The sequence below is a fragment of the Ochotona princeps genome, chromosome 15 (assembly GCF_030435755.1).
Source record: "Ochotona princeps isolate mOchPri1 chromosome 15, mOchPri1.hap1, whole genome shotgun sequence".
In the NCBI taxonomy this organism is placed as follows: Eukaryota; Metazoa; Chordata; class Mammalia; order Lagomorpha; family Ochotonidae; genus Ochotona; species Ochotona princeps.
Window position 1 is genome coordinate 30,441,253 of NC_080846.1, and position 25,247 is coordinate 30,466,499.

The following is a 25,247-nucleotide window of genomic DNA, read 5'->3' on the forward strand; positions in this document are numbered from 1 at the left end:
CCTGAACCTTTTTTTTCTTTTTCTTTAACTGTAATTAACTATGTAAAGATGGTCAACAACACAATAAAATAGATTATAAAAAAAAAAAGAAAGTTTTTTTAGTCTGCAAGTCTTTCAGCAATAATGAAGCATTTTCTCATGTCAGTTGTTTCTTTGTGAAGGAACTTTTCAGGTCTTTTATGAATTTTTTAAAAATGGAATGCTTTTTCTTATTGATTTAAGATTTTTTTTTTTTATTTGCAAGGTGGATATACAGAGAGCAGAGACAGAGAGGAAGATCTTCCATCTAATGGTACACTCCCCAAGCCAATCCGATGCCAGGAGTCAAGAGATCCTCCCGGTCTCCCACATGGGTGCAGGGTCCGAAAGCTTTGGGCCGGCCTCGACTGCTTTCCCAGGCCACAAGCAGGGAGCCTGATGGGAAGTGGAGCTGCTGGGATTAGAATCGTTGACCATATGGGATCCCAGGTGTGCAAGGTGAGGACTTTAACCACTATGCTATTGCGCCGGGCCCTTCTAATTGATTTCTATACAAACTCTTGATATATTCTAGATATTAATCCTTTGCCAATTGCATTAAAAATGTCTTCCTATTCCATGGACTATCTTTTTAATATGTTGTATGTGCTTTTTTTTATAAAGAGCTCTTAATTTTAATGTACTCAAACCTAATAATTTCTTTAATGGTTAGTGCTCCGGGGTTTTAAGAAATGATTCCCAAGGCAGCTCCAGGGCATAGAAGGCTAAGCTTTCGCCTGCAGCTCTAGTATCCCCTATGGGCGCCGGGCTATATCATGAAGACTCCACTTCTAATGCAGATCCCGGCTTATGTCCTGGGAAAGCAACGGAAGATGGCTCAAATTCTGAGCCCCTGCACCCATGCAGGAGACCCAGAGGAAGTTCCTTTCTCCTGGATTCAGATCAGCTCAGCTCCAGCCATTGAGGTCATTTTGGGAGTGAATCAGTAGATGGAAAATTCTCTCTTTCGCCTTCTCTCACTTCTTCTCTCTGTAATTCCACCTTTTAAATACACAAAAAAATCTTAAAAAAAAATTTCCCCTAAAGTTTTAGAAGCGAAGACACTTTCCAAGAGCTAGTCAGGGTGAAAACCAACAGGTCTTTGGCTAGAGATGCACTACATCCCTCTTTGGAGAAGGAAAAAACACAAAAAGCTAGTTCAAAGCCTGAATTCTTATTTTGTGGATGTAAAATGTCCAGGTTGTTACAAGATCCACATGGTTTTCAGCCATGCTCAGATAGTGGCTTTGTGCAGGCTGTTCAACCATCAGCCTACAGGAGGAAAGCCCCAATCACAGAAGGCTGCTCCGTTGGAAGGCAGCACCAATGATCCTTACAACTTCCTGTGTTTGTGTTTTCTCACAAACAGCCTGATGAAAAAGTTCAGTGGTGAAACCTACTAAGATAATGTAATTTTGCTTGATTTTTTTTTAAAGATTTATTTTTATTGCAAGTCAGATATACAGAGAGGAAGAGAGACAGAGAGGAAGATCTTCCATCCAATGATTCACTCCCCAAGTGAGCCGCAACGGGCCAGTGCGTGCCGATCCGATGCCGGGAACCAGGAACCTCTTCCGGGTCTCCCACGCAGGTGCAGGGTCCCAATGCATTGGGCCATCCTCGACTGCTTTCCCAGGCCACAAGCAGGGAGCTGGATGGGAAGTGGAGCTGCCGGGATTAGAACCGGCGTCCATATTGGATCCCGGGGCTTTCAAGGCGAGGACTTTAGCCGCTAGGCCACGCTGCCGGGCCCAATTTTGCTTGATTTTATAAAGTATATAGTATACTGAGTATCCTACTTCCTGTTAAAGCAAAGTTAGTAAAATTTGTTAAAAGATTTATTTATTTATTGGAAAGTCAGATATACAGAGAGGAGGAGAGACAGAGAAGAAGATCTTCTGTCCACTGATTCACCCCTCAAGTGACTGCAATGGCCTGAGCTGTGCTGACCTGAAGCCAGGAGCCAGGAGCTTCTTCTGGGTGCAGGTTCCCAAGGCATAGGCCCTCTTCCACAGCGTTCTCAGGCCTCAAGCAGGGAGCTGGATGGGAAGTGGAGCAGACAGCACACAGACTAGTGCCCACATGGGATCGTGGCGCATACAAGGCGAAGATTTCAGCTACTAGGTTACTTTGCTGGCCAGCAATGTTAGTAAATTTTACCTATTAAAATCTGTCTGTTTCATTCAGCATGCAAAAGTGAATAATATTTTCACATGTTTAGTATGTATTCCACAAATAATTGTGCCACTTCTAATTTTTAATACCATTTGTCTTCTTTAAAAAAATATTTGAAAGGGAGAGTTACACAGAGAGAGAAAGAAAAGGGGAGAGAGGGAGAGGAAGAGGGAAAGAGAGAGAGAGAGAGAGAGAGAGAGAGAGAGAGAGAGAGAGAGAGACACATCTTTCAGTGGCTGTTTTACTCCCCAAAAGACTGCAACGGCTGGGGTTGGACCAGAGCAGAACCAGCACCCACGAACTTCTTCTGGGTCTTGCATGTGGGTGCAGGCACTTGGGCCATTCTTTTCTGCTTTCCTAGGCACATTAGCAGGGAACTGGATTGGAAGTGGAGAAGCCAGGACAAGAAAACAGACCCATATGGGATGCCAGAGGAGCCAGTTTTACCCATTATGTCATAATACTGGCCCCTACTCTATTAATTTCTACTCTTACCTTTGCCATATTCTGCACCAACACTTCCTGCATTTCTGGGGTACACAATAGCAGACAGCTGGAACTAGGATAGAGCTGAGACTTGAGCCCAGAAATTACTAATGGGATTGGGCATCCCAAAGGACATCTCAATGGCTAGCTTTGACTTTTTGACTTTTGCAACAGTCATTGACCTTGAAAAATTATTTATAGTAATAATTTGAGGCCTACAATGAAAATATCTTTCTCTAGAAAAGTTATACTGATTCTCACTACTTTCTTAACTTCTTCCCCCCCCCCCCCCCGACCTGTCTCTTAATATATACAAACCAGTAAGAGTATTATTTTGGCTATTTTATTGAAGTCAAATGCCTTCCAAATGGCTCCTAAGTTAATAGAGTTTGAAGCCAGTCAGTTTAGGTCCAGTCTCATTCAGTGACACACACATACTTAGATTCAGACTAGCTTCTGCATTGGCTGTAGTCATAGATCCTACAAAGTAACAGATATTCAAAATGATGAGCATTTAGAATGTTAGGTGATAATTTTCCAATCAACTAAGAAATAATGATGAGATTATTTCTTGTGGGTGTGCGTTGTACACCATTCTAGATGCAGAGGATAATATCACAACACAGTCTTCTGCATTTTTTCCTCTCAAAAAAGGCTATTATTGTCTAGGAAAAAAGCCAGGTATTTAAGTGAAGCTTACAATACTGCAAGAGAACTCATTAAAACCGGACCATAGAGTTGGATTACCAGGCACCAACATGAACTAGCAGTATGACTCTGGATAGCCATCAGCTCTCAATGGTTCAGCTTCACTGCAGGGAATGACAGTGGTAGTTTCTATGTTTGAAGAATCTTTCTCCATAAGAAAGATAAACATTCTAATGCTTCTTAGACATGTAAATGAGAAATCTTAATTATAGCTCAACTCTTAACAAAGGGGCATGGGTGAGCTAGGACAGGACCCTACTGACATTTTACTTGGTTTAAGAAAAATGTCTCGGGCCTGGCGGCGTGGCCTAGCAGCTTAAGTCCTCGCCTTGGATGCCGCGGGATCCCATATGGGCGCCGGTTCTAATCCCGGCAGCTCCACTTCCCATCCAGCTCCCTGCTTGTGGCCTGGGAAAACAGTTGAGGACGGCCCAAAGCATTGGGACCCTGCACCTGCGTGGGAGACCTGGAAGAGGTTCCTGGTTCCCGGCATCGGATTGGCGCGCACCGGCCCGTTGCGGCTCACTTGGAGAGTGAATCATTGGATGGAAGATCTTCCTCTCTGTCTCTCCTCCTCTCTGTATATCTGACTTGCAATAAAAATAAATCTTTAAAAAAAAAAAAAAGAAAAATGTCTCATGTATTTTGTTCTAATCTTTTCTTTATGGGAATAACAAAAAATTTACAATAATTCCAGTGCTTTTAACTCTTCCATCATATAATTCTATAACCATGGTCAAATTATTCAGCTCCCTGGCCTTATTTTTTTGTCATGTATAAATAAGTTTTTATTTATCCAAATAGTTCACTCTCTCCTGCTAATGCAACAGAATATTATTCCTGAATAAATCATTATTTTAACCTTAAATTCTCATTTGTTAAAAGAATTCAAGTAATATCATCATTGATAGTATTTCTTTCATAATTTGGTAACAAATTTGATACATCAATGCTTAGATACATAGTCAACCTATGTTTTATCAATATTAAAATAATATACATTTCCTATAAAAGCAATTAATAGTTATCTAGAAATAGAGTGACTAATTAAAAGTGAACATAGCTGAGAAACAAAGAAATTGTTAGAAAAACATCTCTGAGAAGTCAAAATACTGTAAAAATTCACCTATATACTACAGTTCATAGTCTATACATGATCTTTTTGCTCAACATTTTCATTCCCAATTTTAGATATTGCTTTAGAGACTGGTATAATGAGAGTATCTAGAAGTAATAGCTGAAATAAAAGAAAAGATATAAATAAAACAAAACATATACTGCATCATGGTGTCACAATGAGTAGATTCTGGACAGAGTATATCATAATAAAAAAGTTACATGGATATATTTAAAGTAGACATTCTGAAACTTCCCCAAGTAAACACATAAGATTTTAGTATTAGGAAAAGTAACATTAAATAAAACAGGGTATGCTCAAGGTAATAAAACAAAATTATCATAAAATGCCATAATGTTGGACCAATCTCTGTCAGTTAAAACTCATTGTATCTAAAATAACTTAAATACAACCGTGAAACATCACAAAATATGTGCATTTTTTAGTTTTATTTCATGACACTTCTTAAAGTACTTAATTCCGCTCTATCTCTTACCTAATGAAATACAGCAGATATTTAAGAGTTTTATTTTTTTCCCAGCACAACTGGTTGTGTTAAGCAGAATATGGAATCATTTCTGCAAATATGATTTCCTCTATTTCAAGAAGTGGGAAACAATCATTTACTATTAAAACAAACTCATTCTGATGACCTTCAATATATTCCTTAATGAGATAAATGGATAGATAGTTCTGTGTTCAAGTACCTGGTTACTAAAACCAAACTTTGAACAACTGAAGTTTTCTATTGCTAATGATACTAAGTAGATCTGTGGCATGAAGGTCAGCAAACATCATGTACCAATAAGCATGTTAGCTTGAAGAAGTCATAAATGTGACTGAGACAAACAAAATCAAGATTCAAAAAAGCAAATCATATTTAAAAATATTAAAAATTTTCACAAAGCTGTGTCAGAATAAATACTGAAATGGACACAATCAGAGAAAACATTCAGGAGAAAAGTACCAAATTAACCATGCCACTAAGAAGATTCAATACGGATTAGGAAGACTATTTAAAGCTTGGGCTACTTAGGCACAATTCAGGGATATGGTTTCCACTTTAGGATAACATTGTTAGAAAAGAAAATGAAATCGGTGATTACATGACAATTTATATAAAGGCCCTGGTGAATTCTTCCCATAAAGTGTTTTACTATCTCAAAAAATTATATGTATCACACATCAGCATGAATATTCACAAAAAAGAAAGAACACAGATTAGTGTGATGAACTTCAACAAAATGTGTGAAGAAAAATATACCAATGGTTGAGGCAAGCATCATTTTAAATAAATATTTCTTTGCTGAGAGTATGAGACAATATTTTTGTTTAACAGAAAAACATTTAAGATTAATTATGTAGCAGTTCAAAACTTTGACAACCAAAAAATGTCAAAATATTTGCTATAAAGTATATTTTCCAAACAATAGTTTATGTCTGCATCTCGTTGACAAATTAATGCCCAACTCATATCACCTGCCTCACTACAATTAGAAGTATTATCCTGAAAAAATATCAAGATTTTCTCAGCAAAAACTAATTAATTATACACAAATATATCCAATAAGAAGAAAGTGAAGTATTTCAAGAATTATAGTTACACACGACACCTCAGTCAGGTGTTCATTTAAGAGACTAGGATAATAAAATTGTAAGAATCATGCTTATACTTAACACCAATTTCAATATAGCTACTATTCTATAGGATATGGTGAAAATAAAAACAAATCAATAAATAATATCTGTGTTTCATCCTCAGAACAATTTATTTATAGAAATCTGCACTTATTACAAGTCTAAAAAGGATTAATTTTATTAAAAGGTCATAATATTTAGTTCCATAATTAGAACAAAAATTTATGTTATAAGCATGTGTGATTCCTATTTTATCAATTCATTTGTTCTCGATTTTAGCTAAACAGAATGTAAAAGAATATATGGAAAAGTCAAGCATTGCAGCAGCAGTTACTGAAACCTAAGCTGTCAGTATACAACTGCTTTCTTTAAATGAAAGCAGCTTTACAGTCGTTAAGATGCCTGTTCCTTTTCTTTCAAATGAAAAGCCTTCAAGAAATTAAGACAAGAATGCAAGATTAAACCTACAAACCTGGCAAGGAGGGAGAAAGTTCATTGTATCCTCCAAATGAAGCATTCCGGACAAGCTTTCGGCCATCAATCCGTGGAGGAAATAAAACAGGCGAAACCCCAGTACACGAGGAAAATCTACGTTGTTGTGAGCTCTCTTCTTTCATGGTTTAACACTCTATTTAACGTATATGCTCACCCAGAAAGCTAATTAAACCATATGGTAGAGCCGGCCTCTTCTCTCACATCCAAACGTATCAAAACCCACCAGCACAAACAAAGGACACACACACACACATTTAACAGCAAAGGAGGACTAGAGACTGTCAAATCAGCAATAAACAGATAGAGACTGACAGAAAAAGGCACTAAGCCATGCTTAATTCATTTTCGTTAACTGAACTGATAAACAAGGCAGCTATTCTACTGAAGATTTAACCTTTTAAACAAACCAGGAAATGTCCTTCCCTGAATTACTGCTTTTTAGAAAACAAAGCACGATCAATACTTAGCAATTGCGGATGAAGTAATAGTCTCTCTTCTCAAAGATGCAAGCCTTTCATCACACCCCCTTATGGCTTTGTAATATCTGCAACACTTCCCACCTCTTCCCACTCTTTCCTTCCCAGCTTATGCTTACTTCAAAAATGAATACAAGAATAATGCTTTTTATCCTTCCTGACACTTCTAGATTTATATCTACTCCACTGCTTGCCTCAGCCATGATTAAGAATTCATAAGGAAAGATACTGTTTCAAGTAAAATGCTGATGAATTCTAACAGCTATAGAAGAAACTATACATTTAAGTTCTACCTTTAGCAAGGATGTTTGAGCCCTTAAGGTGGTGTTAATACAAACCAATCAAAAGAGGAGATTAAAATGATTTCAGAATAATATTCTTGGCCCCAAAACATGTTTCCTTGAAACAGATATAAGCAGCTATACTTCTTTATTAAACTTTTCAAAATATAAAATCTACCAATGAGTATTTCCCACTTAAAAACGTTATTTCAGTAACAAAAGGAAACACTGGTATGAACCTCACATCATTAAATCTAACAAATCTTCTTTTGTTATTTCCAAAATGATATACCAAACTGTCTCTCTAAACCTGATCCTCAAACTCCAAAGAATTTTCTCCTAATCACACACAAAGTCCCTTAACCTTACCACATCTTAGTTCAGGATAAAAAGCTCTCGTTGGCTCTCCTTACATAGTCTATGTTGATTTTTCTGATTACAATTCTTACTTTCAACCTGGAAATAAATCCTCTTAACTAGACAACTCGGTTATAATTTATTTAGTGGCTCATTATTATAAGTACTTCACCATAAGACTTGAGCTTGTTTCCTCCATGTGTGTATACTTCATGACTGATTTTCCTTTCATGTATATAACAAAATCCCACACAATCTAAGGCTCTTTTTTTTTTTTATCAGAATGGACACTTAAGACAAACTCAGTTTCTTGTAGATAACATTTTTTTTCCACAAGCAAAGATAGTTCTTTTGTAGAAAATAAGTTAGCTTATGGTTAGTAGCCATAGCAACAGGTTTGCAAATTTGGCAGTTGCTTTTTATTTTGCTTTGCTTTATTTCATGTCATAAATAATAAATCACCACTAATCAGACAATAGAAAAATAATTATTTTATTATATTTTATGTTTCAGATAGTAACATAACATGTTTTTTGGGGGGATTCTAATCAAGATTGGAAAACACTGGTGTAAATAATGTATTTTTCTTCTAAAAGTCCTTAATATGAAAAATAACAAATAATAAAATTTTACTGCTACCTGCCACTGAAGAGGTCAATTTCTTACACGATTTGTAATCTAACGCTGCTCTCCATATTAAAAAGGCTCCTCACAGAGTCACCAATCTTTAGTTATTCACACATACCAATCTACTTTTGTAAGAGCTAGAAAAGTCAACAAGAGACTGAAATGTCTGGCTTTGAACAATAATAAGACAAGAAATAGTTTCCTATTTTAATATTCCTCTCACTCCAAGTAGCACAAGGTAGAGACAGACATCTTGTTGGAGGAAGAGAGAAATGAGTCTTGGTCTTGAATGAAGCCTACCACAGTGAAATTCAGCGCTGAGGAAATCTCCAAGTGTATGCCCCCAGTCCAGTACCTGTGAACTGTGCCTCTGGAACCATGTTAACCAGGCAGCCAAGGGATTGCCTTACTTACCCTGACCTGAACTCTAGGGGTAAAACAAGGTGGGAAACCCTACAGGCTGGGGAGTAAGGCAGGAAAGTTGAGCCCAGGACTAGATGTTGCAGGGTAAGGATCTAAAACAGCGGTTTTGGTATCAAAAGGGTTAACAGGAAGTCCCCAGCAGATCCCAATCTTAGTCTAGACACCTGAGGCACTTACACTGAGAAGCATGAGGCTCACACAGGCCCAGAACTCACACTTGGGAGCGAGCTGCCCACTGTGTTGTTCTGCAGAAAGAGTAAAGGCCATGCTCTACCCTCTTCCATCCAGGCTGCTGCTGCACAGAGAGATCCTGAGACTGCATCAGAGGTTCTGAGCAGCAGCAGCTTTAGATCCAGCCCTATGAATCATCCAGCAGGGGCCAACCATACTCTCAATGCCAGGAAAGACCCTGAGTGGCTCCCTCGGATTGAGGTGGGGCCTACAGAGGCCCTCAGAAAACAGCCCAGCAGCACTGGCAGCGACCAGAGGGCTATACTTAGGCAATCTTGGCAGTTCAGGCCACAGAGGCAGACAAGTGTGTGATTCAAGGAAGCAGCCAACCTAGCCTTTCCAAAGGAGCTCAGCCCACCACATCCTCCTCTTGAACTCCAACAAGCGACTGGGCAGCCCTATCTTCTCCCCTGTGGTTCCAAGAAGCATCTGAACAGACCAATCTCAGATCAGCCCATGAAATCGCTGGCAAGTTTATTCTTTATTCTGCCCCATACACACTCAACGCTCATGAAGTGGCTACGCAGACCTCCCTGGGCAGGCCAGTCCCCAAAAGAACTGTGAAATCACCCATTCGGCCCTCAGACACTGACAGGGAATCTGCTCCTCCAAGGGTAAACTGACCTCCAACACCCAGGCAATCAATACACTCTCCCCTTGGGCTTCCAGATGTCCCTGCTCTCACATGGTCCATGGAAGATGACATGCACATCACACATACTTCAGGCACAACGTGCCCAGCGCTAACAGCAAATCAAGTCCATCAAAAGGAGCTACAAACCAACTGGCAGTACAATCATGCAACCCTAATGGGAACCTCACAGCAACACTCATCTTAATTATAGCCTAAACGCCTCATGGACATTATACCAATGTACTTACCTGAAATGAAACATGTAGGCAAAAAGGAAACAGAGGAGATTGACCAAACTAAAAGGCTTCTGCACAGCAAAAGAAATAATTAACAGCATGAAGAGACAACCATCAGAATGGAAGAAAATACTTAAAAATTATATCTCTGACATGGGATTAATAGTTAAAATATATAATACAGAACTCAATATAAAAATTAAGATGATTAAAAATGGGCAGAGGATTTGAACAGACATCTCTCAAAATAAGAAATACGAAGATATTTCAAAAATTTAAACTACAATTAAAAAAATTAAGATACATTTATTTTGAAAAATTCTGAAATCGATAATTTTCAAAATGAGTATTTTCCAAGAACTTTTTGAAGATGTCAGTAAATAGACTGAAAATTTTGCACCAAAATAATTTTATCTAAATTTGCATCAATATAATTTTATTTCTAATTTCCATTTTCCATGAACCTTTTGAAGTTCTGTTGTACACAGGGCCAGAGATAATATGAAATAAAAAATGCTCAATATTACTGATTATCAGAGAAATTCAAATTACAACTATTATGAGTTATTACCTCAAACTTATAAGAGTAGTTATTAGAAAGAAAGAGAAGGGGCTAGTGTTGTGGTGCTCGCAACATCAGCATCCTGTATTGGAATGCAAGTTTGAGTCCTGGCTACTCCATTTCCCAACCAGTTTCCCGCTACTGCATCTGGGAAAGAAAGGAGCCCTAGTACTTGTGCCCCGGCTAACTATGTGGGGGAACAGGATGGAGTTCATGGTTCCTGGCCCAGCATTGGTTATTGTGTCCATGTGGGTAACGAACCAGAGGAAGGAAGATCCTTCTTTCCATCTCTACCTCTACCCCATATCATTCTCTCTTTTAATAAACAAATCTCCTAAAATTTAACAGACAAGAAAGAACTTATGGTAAAATGCAGAGAATTTTGGGCCCCGGCGGCGTGGCCTAGCGGCTGAAGTCCTCACCTTGAACACCCCGGGATCCCATATGGGCGCCGGTTCTAATCCCGGCAGCTCCACTTCCCATCCAGCTCCCTGCTTGTGGCCTGGGAAAGCAGTCGAGGACGGCCCAATGCTTTGGGACCCTGCACCCGTGTGGGAGACCCAGAAGAGGTTCCTGGTTCCTGGCATCGGAACGGCGCGCACCAGTCCGTTGCGGCTCACTTGGGGAGTGAATCATCGGAGGGAAGATCTTCCTCTCTGTCTCTCCTCCTCTCTGTATATCTGACTGTAATAAAATAAATAAATCTTAAAAAAATGCAGAGAATTTCCATATACACATGTGGAAATATATAAACTGATACAGTCATTGTAGAAAACAGTATGGAGGTTCTTTAAAAAAAAAAACTGAGATAGAACTAGTATATGATTCAACTGGAAATCTCATTCCTGGTTATATATCAAAGGGAAATGAAATCTGAAGACATATTTATATTCCCATATTTACTACAGCACTATTTATAATAGCCAAGAAATGGTAACAGTCTAAACATCCACTGACACAAAATGGATACTCATCAGAAAATTATTCAGCCTCAAAAAAAAAGCATAGAATCCTGGCATTTGTTTAAGAATCAGCCTGGAGGGCGAAGGCTAGATGACAATAAGTCAGGCATAGAAAGACAGCTATTTCACGGTTCCTTTTACATGTGGTGGCTGCTAGAGACCAGAGAGTGGAGGAAAAGAAATGCAATGGTAGTTTATTCATACAGTATGACTAGCTCTGGAGACTGAATGCACAGCATGATGATTATAATTAACAATACTCTGATGCACACTTGATTGCTGCTAAGAGCAAAGATCTAAAGTGCTCTCACCACATACAGTTTCACATAAAATGTGTATTAGCAAAAACTACACATAAAGTTCCCCAATTTTTATATAAAAGTAAATGTACCATTTATTTTCCATAAATGTTTAAATTTGTTAAAATAATTTGTTTTAATGGCACAGTGACAGAGAAAGAGATCATCCATCTGCTGCTTCAATCCCTAAATAGCTACAATAGCCTAGACTGAGCCAGGGGAAAGCCAGGAGCCAGGAACTCCATCCTGGTTTTCTACGGTGCTGACAGATATCCAAGCACTTGGGCCATCTATGTGCTGCCTTCCCAAACATTACCAGAAAGTTGGATTAGAAGCAGAGGAGATGGGATTCAAATTAGCCCTCTGATACAGGATGCCAGCATTGCAGGTAGTGGTTTAAGGTGCTGCACTACAACACATGCTTTCATGAACTTCTTAAAGCACCCTTTCTCACATACATGAAAATCACCAAGTTCCTCCATTTTGAATTCTCTGGAGTAGTAACATTCTCCTTAAAAGTTACACAACTGTTATCAGGATTTTCATCTTGCTATGACATAACATTACCTAAAAAACATGTAACTCAAAATCTCTATCAATTCATGAGAGGAAATTAAATGCCATGTATTAAGAAGAATAAAAATTGCCATATTTATGCACATGGCAATACTTTGAACCAAAGGAACATACAATGAATGTCTTATCATGTTCCTATTCCACTTATCTAGTTATGGGACATCAGAGGAAGCAGCATCAGGTCATAGCCTTTATCTCTTTTTAAGAGTAGAAAACACTTTAAATGATACCATAAAAATGTGACAGATATGCATTATAAAATATATTAATAAAAAAAAGTAAACCTATGTATCTACCAACTTAAGAGAAACAACACTGCGAGAACCTTTGAAGGTATGCCTGAGTGCATCTCCTTCAAATCCAGAGTTAATCACTAGCTCAAACTGGTTTATTCATTTCACTGCTCCATCATGCAGTTTTCTTCTTTACAATAAATTGATCATTCTTAATTGTTTTTAAACTGAAAACTGTCAACACTGATTGGACTCTAATTTGTTCTGTATGCTTTATTCTTTTATATTGAAGTGTGCAGCTTTAAGTCACCAATTTTATTACTGTCTGATATTCTACCATATCTATGTATATAATAGTAATATTTACTCGTTTCATTCATTACATATATTTGCATTTCTCCAGTTTTTTTCACCTATCACAAGCAACTGTGCTAGCATATCTGTGTGAGAGAGTCACTGGATCCAGAATATGACAAGTATAAAAGACAGGGATTAAGAGGTACTTAGCGCCATGAGGGAACTTGGGAACTGGGTTAAAATTCCTAGCTCCACCCAGCTGCTAATATCTGGCGGCTGGGTGAGTTTGGGAGGGGTTCGGGTCTTGGGTTTGGGGGCAAGTGCCACTCCTCACAGTGTGGCGGCTGTGGGGGGTGCCCCTGCCGAGTCGGACCCAATGCTGGGGGCTCACGCCAAAGACACTGCCGCAAGGCAGTGAACGAGTCCTCGGCCTCCCCCAGGGCGGCCAGTGCACCATGTGGTGCCAGGCTCTGCCTGCTGGCCGCTTGGCCAGGGAGCTCTGGGGTATTGGTTGTCTGAATCGCTGCTTAGGTAGCTCCAGGTTGATCCCACTGAGCTTCTGGGATCTCAGTCAATCCTTAACATTCCCAATGGCAGTAACTCCTCCTTTGAAGAAATTGGTAATGGAACAGAATGTACTGGGCAGGACTGAACAAACCTTAGCCTACAAGCAAAACTAGAAACCAGCATGGAGCACAGGTCATGCCGAGCCATGCTCTTGCACCTACTGCTCTACTTGAGTCAAGGACACTAAGTCACACTGTCTAAGGCAGAGGCCAGGACAAGTGAGGGACTGAGACAAGCTGAGTCAGAGCAACCACTGGCAGGCACATGATCTACGGCTAGGAACAGGCCCAGTTGGGGAGGTAAGGGGACACCTTAACTGGGTTGAGGTTCCCACCAAGGGGCGCGTGTGCTGGAATGGGGTTGCGTTCTATCTAGGAAACAGTTGCAATCTCCCGAGGCACTAGTGTGGGCTGGGACTGGATGCACCAGGCCAGACCAGACCCCAACATCATCTGGTGTCATGGAGAACCAGGGTGGATGTGGGACTGACTAGGCTGGGTCTCAACCCCATTCTGAGCCATGTGTGAGCTGTACGTGGGTATGGACGAGCCATGGCTGGGCTGAAACATCCAACAAGAACCAGAATGGGGTGAAAGCAAGCCAGGAAAAGCCACTGTTCCTGCTAGGACATGAGGTGAACTGAATAGGGCTGGCTTAAGGACCCCCTGGTATGCGCAAAATCTGACATTGGGAGAGGTTCTGATGGAGGAGCCTGGGCAACTCCTCTGGCAGGACACAGTCCCTGCAGGTAAGCGCAAGAAGCATGATAGGAAACAGCCCAGAATGGGCCATGGAAAGTTTCCCACTGGCATACATCTGGCATAGGTCAGGGGCAGACCGGGCTGAATCAGTTCATGTCATACACTGGTAAATCCGAACACCAGATCAGAGTATGGGATGAGCCGCCACTGGTCGCGACAAAACCAGTGCACACTATGGAATGCTAAGGTGAGGTTGCCTGTACTGGATTTGACTGCAGCACCCAACCAGCACACGCAAGATCCAGGAAGGGAGGGGCAGAGCCGGCGGGGGGATTAAGGGGCTGGTCCCCTCGCCGGACAGCTACTCCCACTGGAGAGCTTGGGCTGGGATGGGGACAGACCCGACTAAGCAAGGCTGCAACACCTGTGTGCTGCACGTGGACTAGATTAGGGAAAAGCCAGGCTAGGCGGATTATTCCTGCTGGTGCAAGCATAAATTAGAGTGGGTGAGGGTTGTTTGGACTTAGCCACAGCATCAACTGGCAGAAGCTGGCACTGGGGACTAATTCTGTCAAGTCAAATCACAGAACCACCTAAAGAGTGCATAAACCGGGACTGAGAGAGACCTGGGAGGGAAATAGTGGGTTCCCCCCTCTTGGGTCACTACTCCCGCGGGAGGGCATGAAAACTTAGATGGGGGCTGGGGTGGCTAGACAGAGAGACACTTAACAACATCCGTGAGGGCTGGAGAGTTGAGTTGGTTAGATGGAACTAAGCTTTAATACCCACTGACAAGTACAAGAGCCAAATAGGATGTGGGACAGACTGGACTAGTCTGCTAGTCCATACTGGCAAACCAGGGTAGGGGGCGGGCCTGGTGGGGGTTATTGTGGGTCGCCCCAACTAGGATGCAGCTCCTACTGTTGATGTAAGGGCCGAGTGTGTGCTGGGCAGAGCCAGGCTCGACTGCAACACCCATTGGTTCCAGTGGAAATCAGGACTGAAAACAGAACCAACCCAGCAATTGAAACCACCAGCTGATCGTGGTGACAGACTGTGCCGGGCCCTGTGCTTGCTAGGGCATACAAGAATCTGGTCTGGGAATACCTCAAAGTTTCTTTGGAGATGTGGAACTGCTGGACTCAGAACCCTAGCCAAGAAAAGACAGAGGACAGAGCAAGTCAATCAAACACCTCAGCTATATGTTGGCAGCGAAATACTGGGCAAACGGAGACTCTATGATGGACTGTGTAATCAGTGGACGACCTCATCGAGCGAAACTGGCAGCGATTCATAACTGGAGAACTATTAAAACCATTTGAGCAAGGATCTCAGAGCATGCCCCACATCCGGGACTTGGGGTAGGTGGGAAACTGGATGGGGCTTCTCTGTCAATATCCCCCTTTACCTCAGATACATGATGGAAACAATATGGACATAATACTATTACCCACTTCCCTGTACCCCCTGAACCTTTTTTTTTTTTACCGTAATTAACTATGTAAAGATTGTCAACAAAAATACAATATATATATATATATATAAAAAGAGGTACTTAGCTTCAACTTTACAATGGAATGCAAAACCATCTCTCTCACAATGGTTCTACCAAAATATGCTTCAACAAATAGTAAGCAATAGTTCCTATTGTTTTATATCTTTTCAGACAATTATAACTATTGTTAAGACATTAAAATGTTTGATTTTGTAGGAAGATGTAAACAAGCAATTCACTGCAGAACTGTTTACTTTTGGAGATTTCTTACAACGTCAAGAATCTTTTGACACTTAAGAGTCAAGCTGCTTCTATGAAGTAACTAGTCATTCCTTTGACATCTTTCTGAAGGGTTTTTGTTGGTTAGTCCACAGAATACTTTCCTTTCTCTGGATATCAATCCTTTTATGACTCACATGCTCTGCAATTCATTTCTTCACTCTTTTATAGTTCTCTTTGGATGAAAAGATGTTCTAAATTTAAGTGACCTACAACCTGTCTGTCTTTTCAGTTCGGTAGGTTTGTTGTTTGTTGGTTGGTTTGCTTGGATTTTGATTTTGCTCTGTTGGTCTTGACAAAAAAAAAAACCCTTTCTTATTAAAATCTTATAAAACATTTTTTCCCTAGATCTATTTTTCATCAAGATGCTGTTGAAGGTTAACAAAGAAACTACTTCCCTTACCAAAGTCAAGTCAAAGAAAAGGCAATGGTCTGAAAGTGCTGAGGTGCTGAATGGTGGCCATAGCCACCACCTCTCACCCCCAGATGTACCCATCACCCAAAAGTCAACAGCCCAAGATGCTTCACCTCAGGAGGCAGCACACATATATTGGAAGAGTACATTCAATACAAACCAGCTTGACCGCCAGGCCATAAAGTTCCCTCACTCACTAAGCCACAAAGATGACAGAAGATAATACACTTATGTTCACTGTGGCTATTAGACTAACAAGCACTATATCAAAGTGGCTGTAAAAAAATTCTACGACATTAATGTGATCCAAGTCAATACCCTTATGGAGCTTAAAACAGAAAAGATGGCCTATGTTCAACTGCCTCTGATTATGACGACTTGAATGTTGCCAACAACACTGGGATCATCTAAACTCAGACCATATGGCTAATTCTAGATATAGGCTTCTTTATCATATATTTTCCCCATGGTTTCACATTCAAACCATCTGGAATTGATTTTGTATACAGTGGGAGCAAAGGACCTATTTCAATTTTTTATCACATACCTAACTAATTTTCCCAAACCATTCATTGAGCAATACATATTACTGAGTTTCCACACATGCTTGGTTCTGTTTGCAAATCTCTTGTTTCCTTGATTTTTTTGTCTTTTCCAGTACTACTAACCCTGTCTTTTTCTAGAGCTTTATAGTAAGAACCAAGAAACTGATGAACAGTCTCCACCCAAACCTTGCCTGGTTCAACTTCCTCAAAAGTACAACTTTTCTTCGCCCTCTACTCTTCCTTAGGAGTTTAAAATGTCATTAAGTATTGAAGAAAAAAAAATTCAGTGAAGATTTGGATTTGAGGGACTAGCATTACGACCTAGCAGATGAAGCCATAATCTACAATGCTGGTATCCCTTATAGGCATAGCTGATCCACTTCCAATATAGTTTCCTGCTAAAGGCCCAGGGAAAGCAACAGCAGACAGTCCAAGTCTTTGGACCCCTGCCACTTGTATAGGAGACACAGATCAAACTCCTGGCTTCTTGCTTTGGGATGGCCCATTGAGGCCATCTGGGGAATAAAACAGCAGATGGGAAATTAATTCTCTCTCTCTATTTATCTATGCACACACAATGTATTCACAAAAACATACATATACATATATGGATAAATATCAATGAGAAGTAACACCCAAATACTACTTAATTTTTCTATGCTACATATGTTCTCTTTTTTATTTATGATGAACGCAGTATATCTTGCTATGTAAAGGTAATTTAAATGTCTTGCTAGATTGCTGTATACCTTATTTTAGACAATATTTTATGAATTGCTGTTTTCTATTTGTTACTAGTGTACAGAACTGCACTTAACATATATAAAGTCATTTCTTAACAATTTTAGTAATTAATCTGTAAATACTATCCATAAGCTGCAAATAATTAAGCTATTATTAATTATTTTTACCTTACTCATTGCATAAATTTTCATTTCTAATTCTAACTTCATAAAGTTAAAACACTTTCTTCTAATTTTGCTAAGAGATTTTTGTATTACGAATGGATGCAAGAACTTTCAAATACATCATTATTTAATGAGATAATGACATAATTTCTCTGATTTTTTTATAGTGGTAAGTAAAAATCATAGATTTTTCTAAAGCATATTTATCTTTGTATTTCTGAAATAACCACAATTTAGTTACAAAATCTGTTTATCCTGCTAGATTTCAATTGTTAATAACTTACTTAAATGTCTGTTTCTAGGTTTATAAGAAATATTATCTTGCAAATTTTCATTCAAAATGTCCTTGTCTGTTTTTCACATAGAAGTTTCATTAGGTTTTTTCTATTTCATCAATATTATGATGTCATCAAGCTTGATTATATTCCGTACTTTAAAAGAGAAGTCATGAAATATGAGTGGCAATAGAAAGATTGGTGGCAACTGTAAGATATGCAGTACACATTCCAAATTTGAAGGAAAAAAAAGCAATGACCCACAGAGATCAAATATCATCAGAACACTGAATCTAATTTTAGGGATGATGAAATGTATAAAGTGAAGAGTGCTTCTTAGAATAAAATAATGCAGTATTATGAAATTAGAGTTCATTCTTTGTCCTACATATTTAGTAGAACTGGTTTACAAAACAAGCTGAATCTCAGCTTTTCTATATGAAAATAATCGGTGTCACTATTAGACTAATATAAAACACATTAAAATTTTCTTATTGAATTAGTTCAGTAAGTAATATCATTCTAGAAATTAGTGAACTTCATCCAACTTTCCAAATTTATTAGCTTAATGTTATTTATCTCTTTAACATCTGCTTGCATTTTTTAATTGTTCCTATTTCTTTATTCCTTTTTTTTATTCCTAATGTTTATTATTCTTTAAGATTTTAGGCTTTTCAAAAAACCAACATTCTCTTCCAATAAGCCTTCAACTGTGTCTATTTCCTATTTAATCAACTTATTCTTTTATCTTTATTCATTTCCTTCCATCCATACTTTGAGTTTACCTATTAATCTTTTTTTTTTGAGTTTACCTATTAATCTTTTCCTAAACAAATTCAATATTTTACTAATTATTCTTCAGCTATTTTAAAAAATCAAATTTACGTATTTAGAAATGTGGCATTTTCTTCATTGGGGAATTGTATTACATCCATTTTAAAAGATTCTTGGCATTCATTTATGTTTTAATATTGTCTCTCCCCATTAAATTACATTCTGTGACTGGTCGCACAAACCAGTACAGACTCGACACTTTAGATGAAATTAGTTCATGCAGGTTTTGATGGTGGCTACTGACCTCATGTGTTATTTTACTCATATCCTTGAAGCATTTGGGGTTGTCAGGTTGGGTTTTTTTTTGTTTTTTTGGTTTTTTTTGTTTTTTTTTTTTTAATTTAGCCTCTCTAACAGTTACTTTATGTATCTTGCCATGGCTTCAATTGTTTACTGATTTTAAACTATAAGCTCATATTATTCAGACCCTGTTTTAAATATTCTTCTCTAAAGAGGATTTCTATGGGTTCTTTTAAACACTAATACCATTTCAAAGTAAACTGGGTAGTGGTTTTGCCACAGAGATAGTATAAATTGTAGCTTCTGCCTCATACACATGATGTGCACTTAAAATTTCTCAAGGAAATGTTTGTTTTCCCTATTCTACCTAGAATAAAAAACCAAGACAGGCAATTACACCACAGACTTCCTTTACAGGAAGATTTTCCAGTTAAGCAACTCAGAATACTGCCCTTCAGGACTTGTAATTTTAGAAGGAGAGACTTCCAATGCAAATCCCCGTGATGAACAGGATGCTATCTTTTACTCCTTTCTCTTGTTCAAACCCAGGATTCAGACTTTCAGTAAATAGTAGCTGCCAGTCAGGACAAATGCTGCCTCCAGAACTCATTAGCTCTCTGGAGTCCCATTTTATCAATAATTCTATCCCTCCCAACTAATTCCCTTATTTTACTTAACAGTTTATTCACAGCTAAAAATGGTAAATTTCTAAAATATTATATTTAGCAGCTTGTATTCTTAATAGGAAAGTTTTCCTCAGACCATCTACTTTGCTGGGTCACTTACTTGTTTTCCAATGCTTCCATACGATGTTGCCCTATTTTGTTTTCTCAATTACAAATTAAACTCATGAAGACAGGGACTGAGACGTTTACTTATGGCTTGTTCTTGCTTTCCAGTACAGAACTATATAGCATGCATGCTAGATACAGGTCAACTAAGCACAGCAATCCTTTGAAAGTCCCACACACCCCAAGGCACACCTGTCCATCTGTCATGAACATCCTTCCTTCACCTTTAAGATAATTTGCTAAAACTTAACTCTTTCATTCTTAATAAATCAATTTACACTAAATCTTAAAGAGTCAGTAAGTCCTAGAGTTGCATTATTAGATAGATGATTTTTTTGATACATTTTGATTGTTGGTAAGCACCTGATTTTATGTCACTTTCATTATTGTTTTTGCTATATCTCATGGGCTTTGATATTTCTGTTTTTATTGTTATTTCTTCAAAAGTTCTTTTCTCTTTTAAATTTCTTTAGTAACACATAGGTCATACAGTAGCATCATTTCCTTTAAGAAGATTTTTGATTTTCTTTTTCATTTCTTCAGTGACACATTGGTCATTCAGTAGCATGTTATTTAACTTCATGTTGATGTAAATTTCTATTTTTCTTCCAGTTCTCGATTTGTTTTATGGCTTTTTATTTAAGGGGACGTATAGTAACTGTTTAATAGAGACTATCATATCCAAATGTGAAAACACATGCAGTTTGCATTTCTATTTCCAAATCAAAGATGGACTCGCAATGAAACTGTTAACTCTATCTAGACAATAAAATGCTGGACTCTGCCATTGTCCATACCTACAATGTCAGGATACATTTAAACAGCAGAATGATAGACTCATTAAAGACTATATATTGAAATAATAAACGGGAAGTCAGTGGTGGGAAGGCAGAAGGGAAATCCCAGAGCCTATGGAACTGTATCATAAAATAATAATAATAATAATAATAGCAAAAAAAATGGAAAAAGAAAAAATTCATGAACCTTACTATTCATGTCTTAAAAACTACTTTTTTTTTGTTATACTAAAAAGTAAGCAGATATTAACTGGTAAAATATACACATAATACTTTACTATACACATAATAAAAATACAGAAACACTACTTTTCCTTGTCTCAAACAAGAAAAACAAAACCACAGCAGTCAACCAAACAGATAAAACTCTACTACCACTCTGCTGAGGAAATTTCACTCTACAGTATTTTAGAACAGAAAAGGTTAAATTCCAACACAGAAGTGTTAAGAAGTTAAAATTGGTACAAATAATACTTGATAGTTCTTTAATATTTTCTTTGTGTGTGTGCAACACATACTTTCTGGGAAAAAATCCTTTTGTGTTCTTAAATGTTAAGGAATCAGTATAAAAGTCATTCCCTTATTTCTGTGAAGATGGTTAAGACAAACCTGGATTATTCACTACCACTTTTCACTAAACTCTTTCAAGGTATTTCAGTTTCCCCTGTAGAATCACAGGAATGGATGAACACAGACACCATGACATTATATCAGACAGATTTAGATTTATTCTTATTTCCGTAATTATCATAATATTCCATTCCACTTCATAAATACTTTTCTTCATTATTTAAAATAATATCTCTATGGAGCAACAACCTAAAGAATTTTGTAACAATTATGCCGTAAGGAATAGCCTCAGAAATCTAATTCATTAAAAATTCAAAAACTAAAAAAAAAAAGAAAAGAAAAAGAAAACTAGTATAGTCTCCATAACTATTTTCAAAGAAAACAACTTATGACTGTGAACCAAGGCATAACACTTGCGCGAAAATCATAGACCATATAAGATGTGGATAAATACAAGTTCCTTTTCAGACGAAGAAATTTTGATGAAATGCAACACATGTATTCAAGAGTACATGTATTGTATGTGCATGATTTCACAGATTCAGAATGGACCCAAGAACTGTCTTACCAAGAAAGGAGGAACTGCTTCGATTCATGGAAGAAACTGACTCGTAGGTCTCCCTTTATCTGTGAATCATTTGAATGAAGGCACTCTGTGCTAATCACCTGGGATTATGCCACCAATGTGTAACACTCACTCTAGGGAATCTAGTAAACTCTGTCAAAAAAAAAAAAGCCTTTAATTTGGCCCTTAATGTAAAGTTTTATTAAGTTATGGATGTAGACCCATCATTTTATAAACCTATGCCACCAGTATGCAAGATAAAGGAACTTTTTACAGGTTCAAGAGAATTAATGCAAGGATAAGAGAAACAATGATGCTAAAAATAGACATTTAATTTCAAAACCAAAAAAAATCAAGCATGCTCTGGTAATTTTTATAAAACTGATTAAGTGCATAACCATCTATTTAAACATTTTGTAATTCTGAACATTTAGAAAATACTATATGAAATGGACTCATTAACATCGCCAAGAAACGAAAAACTCTTACAAAGCTCTGTAGTTGATGCTGGTGTGCCCCATTGGACTGTCTGGGTTTACTTTCCAGCTCTAATTCTAATTCCAACTTTCTACCAATGTAATCCCTGAGAAGCGGTGGTGATAGGATCAAAAAATTGGGTCCCTGCCACCCATATGCAAAGTTTGGGCTGACTTCCTGGTTCCTGACTCCAGACTAGGCCGACCCCAGTTCGCCACTGCAAGCATTTGGGAAGTGAACCAGCACATGGGAAGCTCTCTGTCACTCTGCCTCTTTAAAAGAAATTAAGAGAATTTAAAATAGGGTTCGACACGGTGGCTTAATGGCTAAAGTCCTCGCCTTTAACGCGCTGGGGTCCCATAGCGGTGCAGTTCTAATCCTGGTGGCCCCATTTCCAATCCAGTTCCCTGCTTGTGGCCTGGGAAAGCAATGGAGGACAGCCCAAAGTCTTGGGACACTGCACCCTTGGGTGAGACCTGGAAGAAGCTCCTGGCTCCTGGCTTCAGATTGGCACAGCACCGGCCATTGGGGCCACTTGGGGAGTGAATCAGTGGACGGAAGATCTTCCTATCTGTATATCTGATTTTCCAATTAAAAAAATAAATAGGGCCCTGCGATGTGGCCTAGCAGCTAAAGTCCTCCTCTTGAAAGCCCCGGGATCCCATATGGGCGCCGATTCTAGTCCCAGCAGCTCCACTTCCCCATCCAGCTCCCTGCCTGTGGCCTGGGAAAGCAGTCGAGGACGGCCCAAAGCTTTGGGACCCTGCACCCACATGGGAGACCTGGAGGAAGTTCCTGGTTCCTGGCCTCGGATCAGAGCGGCACCGGCCGTTGCAGTCACTTCGGGGGTGAATCAGCTAATGGAAGATCTTCCTCTCTGTCTCTCCTCCTCTCTGTGTATCTGACTTTCCAATAGAAATCAGTATATCATTAAAAAAAATCTTTAGAAGAAAAATGAAAATCTATAACAAAAAATAAAGTGGTGAGAAAGAATAAAAGGGTAGCTACATAATCGGTTACAGTATCCAATAAAGCTTTGATAACAATCTTAAATGTGATCCAAAGGGAATAATAGAGCATGTACCCATGACAAGAGTTTTAATTTAGTCTCTAGGCTCCGTAGACATTGTCCTAATTTAAAAGTAGTGATGGAACAGAAAATAAGCATAATTAATCCATCTCTCTCTCTTGATAGTTAAAATGCATTAAGCTTAAAGTCAGTAAAAAATAAATACTAATCTATTGAAAAGATAACAGTCACAGTTAAACTATTTTGAACTTAACTGAGAGCCTCTGAATAAGGGAAAAAAATCTGGAAAAAAACAAACTTTTGGAATAAAACAACTTTTTACCATAATCTAAGCATATAACAAAACAGAATATTTAATGTATCTAGGCATAGTGAGGAGAGGCAAAGTCACCCCCGTTCTGAAAAAAAGTAATGATGGGGGAAAAAAGCGAATGGAAGAAAATCACAATGTAAAAAAAGAATAATTCTGAAGAGAGATGACCTATATTAAATGAACATGAATCAATATGCATGGAGCAGAAAGTCAAAAGACAGCAACAATGGGAATAAATGAAACTTTTTAATAATGGTAACCAGTGTCTTATATTTATTAATCAGGTAATTTATGACATTTCACTTGCTTTGTAACACTGCTGCTTATTGAAGAGAGCATATTATATCAATTCCTCTTACAAAAGCAGTGATATGGAAATTTTGAAAATTGAGTATTTTTATACATAAATACAAATCACATTCTCAAGAATGACAGAATCTGCACAAACAAGAGGAAGAGAGAAGGACATTTCACAGTAGAGGACAAGAATAAAAAAACAATCTGGCTAGCGAAGGATTCTACCTAAATTGGCTCATGCTAGGAGGGAAAAAGTAATAAAATTGGAAGAGTAAATCAAACATATTGGGAGGGGGTCTTTAGAGAGTTCATGGAAAACATGTATAAAGAACTACATATGAATTTCATGCTTTTAGAAATAAATCTATTTCTTATCTCAAAACAAGTTTCTTAAGTTCTGTGATTTTGTTTGAAGCACCTTTATAGTAAGAGCACTGACTACCACACGATGGAAGCTGCAATGTAGGTCTCAACAACTGGTTTCCATTGCTAGCCTAAACATTACTATACCAGGAACACCCGGAAAGTTTTATAAACATACACATTACCGAGTCTGACCCTAGAGATGCTGGAAGGTTGGAGAAGAGTCTGTTTCTAAGCAAAACTCCCAGGAGATTCTCAGACACATCTCTAGTTATCACATCTCCAGGCAACAGAAGGCCACAGCCTTTTTGAGAATGAAAGTGACATAAATATAGGAATATAGCTAGTTTTTTAGTTATAAACTTGGAAAAAAAGGTAATATTTTCACTTACAATTTCCTATTTCTATTCATTCATGTTATTTACCTCAGATATCTACTTCATGGGACCCAGGCATCCTCTGGTCCATAAGAACCTCAACCCATAACAATCACACCTTAATATGTGACAAGTATCTTAACTTGTTTGTTTTGTTAGGAAAGATAAGCTTATGTATTAAAAGGGAAAGTGCTAATGGTGAATGGGAAGTTGATGAAGATCCAGACCTGTTAACAGTGAGACTGAAAATGAAGATAGTGATCAGAGTGGTGACACTATACAACTTCTGGAAGATACCGTAAAAAATATTCCTTGTAAATTTTCGGTAGACATAGATGTCTTCAATTAACAAAAACAAAACCTGACTCGTACTAAAAAAAACTTCATAAATCAGGGTTTATCAAAATTAAAAACATTTGTTCTCTAGAAGAAATCATTAAGACAAGGAAAAATCTACCAAGATTGAAAGACATATTCACATACAACTATCAAAAATGCCACTAAAGAGTCACACAAAGAAGTTGTTTTGCAAGTAGGAAAAATAGAACTGATACTTCACAAAATAAGACATGCACGT

General features: G+C 38.2%; 1 protein-coding gene across 7 annotated transcripts in view; it reads right to left on the minus strand.

Annotated features, from left to right (window-relative positions):
- The window catches only part of OSBPL8 (oxysterol binding protein like 8), a 151,631-nt gene that overhangs the window by 50,356 nt on the left and 76,028 nt on the right, over positions 1 to 25,247 (minus strand). The window contains exon 1 of one of the 7 annotated variants that reach the window (XM_058673202.1): positions 6,615 to 7,151. The exons of the other annotated variants lie outside the window; for them this stretch is intronic. Within the exon in view, the coding sequence (XP_058529185.1) occupies positions 6,615 to 6,759 (145 nt within the window). The 5' untranslated portion in view covers positions 6,760 to 7,151. Of the gene's footprint in view, positions 1 to 6,614; positions 7,152 to 25,247 lie in introns of those variants that run through there. 7 annotated transcript variants of the gene reach the window in all.